The 6000-nt window shown below is 38.5% G+C and overlaps 1 protein-coding gene across 3 annotated transcripts in view; it reads left to right on the top strand.

The window, feature by feature from the left end:
• DMRT1 (doublesex and mab-3 related transcription factor 1) overlaps positions 1–6000 on the top strand; it is a 122215-nt gene that overhangs the window by 89755 nt on the left and 26460 nt on the right. The window contains exon 5 of one of the 3 annotated variants that reach the window (XM_019517649.1): positions 5159–5207. The exons of the other annotated variants lie outside the window; for them this stretch is intronic. Within the exon in view, the coding sequence (XP_019373194.1) occupies positions 5159–5172 (14 nt within the window). The 3' untranslated portion in view covers positions 5173–5207. The remainder of the gene's footprint in view (positions 1–5158; positions 5208–6000) is intronic. 3 annotated transcript variants of the gene reach the window in all.

Here is a 6000-nt window from a genome sequence, read left to right as displayed (position 1 = left end):
GGAAGCAATAACTGTTCGTATTCCGTGGAAATCCAGTGAGAGATGTTTGTGTATTTGAGGAGGGATCATTTGAAGGAAACATTTGACTCATTGTCTATAGTTTAGACTGGCGAACTTCAGCCTTGCTGAATAGGGCTGCAGAAAAGAAGCCTTTGAGTGATATCCTCATCACAATTTGCTGCAGTGTTACATCGTGGCGTCACTCCTTGTGATATAATATCGTGCTACACAGAGCAATGTTATGATATCACTGATTATTTGTGGATACATATGGATCAGTTTTGACATCTGCTCTTAGTTGCAGAGGACAGGTAATTTCTCCTTACCTCATAGGGTAAGGGGACAGCTCTCTATGGCTTTTAGGATTGCTAGTTTAGATCTGTACGTGATCCTGAACCTAGCTTATACCTCTTTTCTACCTGTGTTTTTCTTCAGGGACAGCACTACGCAAGATGCTTAAGGTTTCAATAGTTACAATACAATATCCCTTCTCTCATTTTGAGATACAGAATTCTTAGGGGAAATCCATTGAAGTCAGTCAGTCTACCCTAATTGACACTGGCTGAGGATCTGTCCCACTGATTTTATCATCTCCAAATACAAAAAACTGCTGATACAAATAAAAACATGGAAATCTTGTTGTCTAGATCAAAGCCGTAGGCAAAATGAGGGAGTTCTATTAGAATATTAACAATAACAATGTGGTTATGATAGATTTGGGTGTTGTGAATACTGAATCACCACCATATCTTTTTTTCTCTTCTCTCTCTGGTGGTGGGTGGCAGGGGGCAAGTGAATGGGTGTAAAGATCTATACCTGGTGTAGATGAGTAGGTGCCCCCACCCTCCCCTACCCCATTCCTCACTAGTCCTCTGGAAAATAAAAGGTGATGATTATTGCTGCTTCAGACTAGGCTAATTTCTCTGCAGACCCCTCTGCCCTTGGGAATCCCCCTTCCTCCTTGAAAGGGAAAAAGGAGGATTTCTAGGTTATCATTTGAAAAGCTTTGGCTATATTATACTATTTCTACATGCCGGTATTATTAAGGAGTCAGAGGTAAGACGGGTCATCCTTGATCCAGCACAGGATATTCTGGCCTTCTGCAGATCCTAGGGGGTCTCCAGGTTCTGAGGGCAGAACCATGACCATTTGGCGAGAAACTGAGGCAAACTCCACTGCTGTCCCCATAAAAAGAACGATTCAAAGAAAACTGGGATGAGTGTCTTGAGCAATTCCGCCCCTCTCACCAAAACATGGGAGGGAGCGAGACAGGCAGGTGCAGACATGGATATTAGTAGTAAGCAGTTGCATGTGACAGTTGCACTGGTTTCAAACTGGCAAGATCCATCATCCACAAGGCTCATTTTATAAATAATCACTTTTTTTATTGTACGCATAGATAATTCTAGTATCTATCACCTGCACGAGATATATATTGACAACGCAGAGCTTGGGGTAGGAGGGAGGGAGAGGAGAAGGGCAGATAGCAAAGCTGGTTGATGGGGTTTCTTAATTTAGCAGCCATTGACATGCCTGCCAGGCAGTGTTTTTAATTCTAAGCTTCAGGGTAACCAGTGAGTTTTATTTTCAATGCATGGCTCCTCACAGGCATAGCTGCTTAGGCCAAGTACAAGTTGAATAACCTTCAGGAAAGCTGTGCTGTCCTTCTGTCGGCCGCTGTCTTTGAAAATTGCCTGCAGAGTTAGTGAGCAGGAACAGTTAAGATTTACAAACAATGATGAAGCTTGTCATGCATCTTTCACCATTCATCATCTGGGTGCCGTGGCTGGGCGGTGAAGTGTTCTTCATAAAAACCAGCTCAGTGTGAAATACACCTCGCAGCAATGTTTACTGCTCTGAAACTCGTCAGCAGCCCTTTATAGTAAATCCAGATTGCGATGTGACATTACAGTATATCATTGCAGAGCGCGCTGGGGTTTACACTAGGAATGAGTGCAGTTCACACCAGATGAGATGTCCAAATTGAGTTATGTAGGAATTTGGCTGTTATATGGGGATAGCTTTTGTTTTCTGAGGACTGAAAGTTAGCTTTATATATATATATATATATATATATATATATATATCTCTGCACATAGATATACTTGTGTGGTGGGGGGGGTGTATATCCCTCAGATATATACACATATATGGATACAGATATACACATCTGAACACACCCACACGTGTGTGTGTGTGTTCAGATGTGTATATCTGTATCCATATATACATGGATTACATGTTGCTTGTATACATATTTCTATGTATGCAACATATACATAAGGCATAGTGATAAATAATTTTAAATGCATATTATATTTTAGCCATTTTGTGTGATGGCTGCATTTTAATATTAACTTTAAAGTTGATGTTTAAGTAAATGCAGTTTCCCCACTTCTTTCTTTCCTCTTCCCACCCCCTTGCAAGTGCTTTCAGTATCACAGTTATAATTCCTGGGCAAAAATTGGAATTGCGTCAGGAGTCATAGGATTATAAAATAGACTTCGTGTTTTTTTTCTAATAAAGAATCCCTAATGTATAATTAAAGTAAGTTAAGTATCACTTGCATTTGTGGAGGAATCAGTAAGTCACATGTTGGCCTCAGTTCCTTCCTGAGTGTTGTGGAGTAATCGAGCATAGAATGAGGCCCAGTGTCCTTTTTTGGTGAGGTTCACAAGTTCTGCAGCTGTTTGCATCTTCATTTTTCACTTGGTGCCAGAGTCCCGCTGCTGGTTTCACTGAACATCTCTGACAGGGTAAAGTTGCTGCTTTGAGTAGATTTTTGTGACTTACTCAGAATTTTCAAAATATGGAAAATACAGTATTTAATGAATCACGGGAGTATTAAAAGTTAATTTTTCCCTCCCTCTTCATTGGATCCGTAGCAAATCCCATTAAATGTGAATTCATTGAACGTAAGCACCTGATATACAATCTTAAGAGATTTATGCCCAAGAAAAAATACTGGGTAAAATCCATTTAAAATGAACAGTGTCATTTTGCTGTTATGTGAACGGACTCTATGTGCAGTATTGAATCTATTGTCTTTGAGACGGGTTAGTGTAAAGATACTAGTCTGAAAGATACTGGGGGTAAGAGAGTTTAAGGCAAAGTAGCTACAAGGACTCTACAGCACTTCCTGTCAGTCAGCATACACAGCAGGTGCAGTAAGATCCTGCTACATTCTTATCTTGAAGTTAAATGCACGGGTGACAGCTGATCAGCTAAAAAAAAAAAAAAAGAAAGGAAAATAATAGAGATGTTTTATCAATTATTTTAAAGCAATCATGCTGACAGTTTTCTTTTGGTGTCATGCCAAGGAAGCCAAAATTGATGAAAATGGTGTTAGATTGTATTGTTGTCAGCCCTGTGATGATACTTTACTTTTTGAGTGTGAAAAGTGATTTTAATATCTTCTGGATACTGTCACATAAGATACTCTTTCATTTAAATCTACATCTTTTCAAGTTCATGGCTGATAACTTTTTCAATCTGAGAGCAAGTGTAAGTATGTATATCTTATGCAACTCCGATATCCCACTTTTAACTTTTGCCAGTGTATTTTATGCCTTTTGAAGGGGCAGCATGACTATACTGTTGAAAGAAATAACAAACTGTTTGTCCTCTTAAACTTTTTTTATTTCTATTAGTGCCCAGAGTAATTCTTGTGAGTCAAGTCATTCTTCTCCAAAGTAGTAAACTTTCCACAAAAATGTTGAGCAGTCATTTAATCTGTGTTTACTTAGTACAAGATTTATAACATGAAGTATGTATAATTTACCTTTCAAACAATAAAATTAACGTGCTGTAGGCAAAGAGCAAGGTAAGAGTCCCACGTGTAATCGTCACATACATTCCTTACAGATTTCAGGGACTTCTTGTATTCAAAATCCAATTAGTTTACTTTTTCTGGAGAACATCATCCATTATTCCTGAAGAAATTTTGATATTCTGCCTTTATTTTGGAGAGAAGAAAATCTGGAAATCTTTTACATTAGTATTGTAGTTTGAATTAGGAGTGTAGAGAATAAAGCCGTCACCATCCAAAATAGGTTGGGCTCTGGTACCTGGCTGTTTCTTATAGAATCAAAGGAATGGGTTTTTATCTTTGTTTAAATCTTGACTGCTTCGTGTATCTTTTTTGACTTGGGTAACTTTGCTAACCTGCAGGATTTAGATGAATATTAGAAATGGTGACCTAACATGGTAACACCAGTATGTACTTGCAAGATTTTGAGATCTATATAATATGTTTTGATAACACTATATCTGGCTTGTTTAATTTTCCATTCTTGTGTGTGCCCATTCTCTGGTAAGTGACTACCATACATTCAATTAAAGATGCATAGCATTGTGTAGGGTCTGAATGCATGTGGCTGAATATTTGGAAAAGTATTCTGGAGAAATGAAGCACTAGCACATATGCTTATGAGAGATTATTTGAGATGCTAATGTCTGTTGAAACTGTGCAAACACTTCAAAGTCCTATCTGAAATGGATGGGAATTGGCTTTGACTTGCAGAGAGAAAAAGGAGAGAAGTTGCATGTCAAGCTAAGACACTTTCCCTCCCCCCACCCCACCACTGGCCCTGGCAGAGAAGCTGTCATTTGCTAACTGAGACCCTTCACGGAGGAAAAGCAAACATGTCTATTGAGACCTGTAAAAACAGTACACGAGGAAATAGCTCAGAAGGGGGAAAAACTGCATCACAAATAAGCTAACAGTACGTTGGCTGATTATAATGACTGGCTTATAGCTTCCAGGAGTTGTCAATCACACCTTAATGTTTATAGAAGTGAAAAGTCAATGCGTAGTTGTTTAATTTGACATGACTCTCGGGTTGAGAAAGTGAAATCGCTAGAGGGGACAGTTAAGTAGCTGTGCTCCATGTCAGCCTGTCTCGCTTCGACTCCTGCACTAAACGTTTTCCTGATGAGCGATAGATTTGGTTAAATACCAAGATAATTGCTAGCTACAGCACCCAGCACTCTTGTAATGCCTTGTACTACAGCTGTATTAGCTCTTGCCTGAGGCTGTTAGAGATCTCTGCAGTAAAGAGGGCACGTATGTTCAACTACATTATTCTCTTTCGGTTTTTGAAGAGCAATTGTTGCAGAACTAAATAGGCTATAATAAATTATATTTCTTTTCCTTTAGACCTGTTGAAGTAGATCAGACATGCAAATGTCAAAGCTGCTTTTTGCTTGTAAGTAATTTTTTGTTTGCCTTCCCTACCCATAGCACTACTTAGAAAAATAAGTTTTTTTTACTTTAAGATTGTGAACTACAAACCTCTAAAGCTAAATTGCTGGCCTGGTTTAAAGCCAAACAACTCATTTTGCATTCTCTAGGGGAGTTTGCTTTTATTTGCTACTTTTTTGTGAGTAAATGAGATTAGGGGACAAAAGTATTTTCATGTTCAGTATGTTTAATAACAGAGTACTGTAGTGACTCCATTCTCACATCTGCATTTCCATTTTATTTTTAAATGCCCTTGATAGTTAAGAAGAGAGGTTGACATAGCTTAGTTGTTTCTGCTAGAATCCTGGTTATAGTGCATGTTACTAATTGTTCATAGATCTCAATAAGGCTCGGCATCCCCTCATTGTAGTGGCTTCATTTTGCATGTTACGTATCTGTTGCTCACAGTGGATGTCCCCGTAGCATCGCAGTATTTTGATGTATTGTTGTGAAGATATACAGACTAACAGCCCCATAACATTTATCAACATGTGTTGTATTGGCTCTATGTGGTCACTTATAGTTTATTGATCAAAATAACTAGAAAGGGAGTTAAAAAAGATGTCAGTGCTCTGACTGTGCTGCTAGTTTAATCCTTTATGCCCTTTGAAAGTGTCATGGGAATAGTACCCATGCCTGGAAGAATATTAGGGTGGGGAGGGGGGAAGAGTTTTTTAAAAAGCATAACTTGTTTCTGAATTTGTTTTGATAAAATTAAATCTGAAGAAGTTTGAGTTTTGGCTTCCAAATCCTCTGGA

Source organism: Gavialis gangeticus, unplaced genomic scaffold (genome assembly GCF_001723915.1).
Source record: "Gavialis gangeticus isolate Ggan-Ray unplaced genomic scaffold, GavGan_comp1, whole genome shotgun sequence".
NCBI classification, from domain to species: Eukaryota; Metazoa; Chordata; order Crocodylia; family Gavialidae; genus Gavialis; species Gavialis gangeticus.
This window is presented reverse-complemented; position numbering and strand designations above follow the sequence as displayed.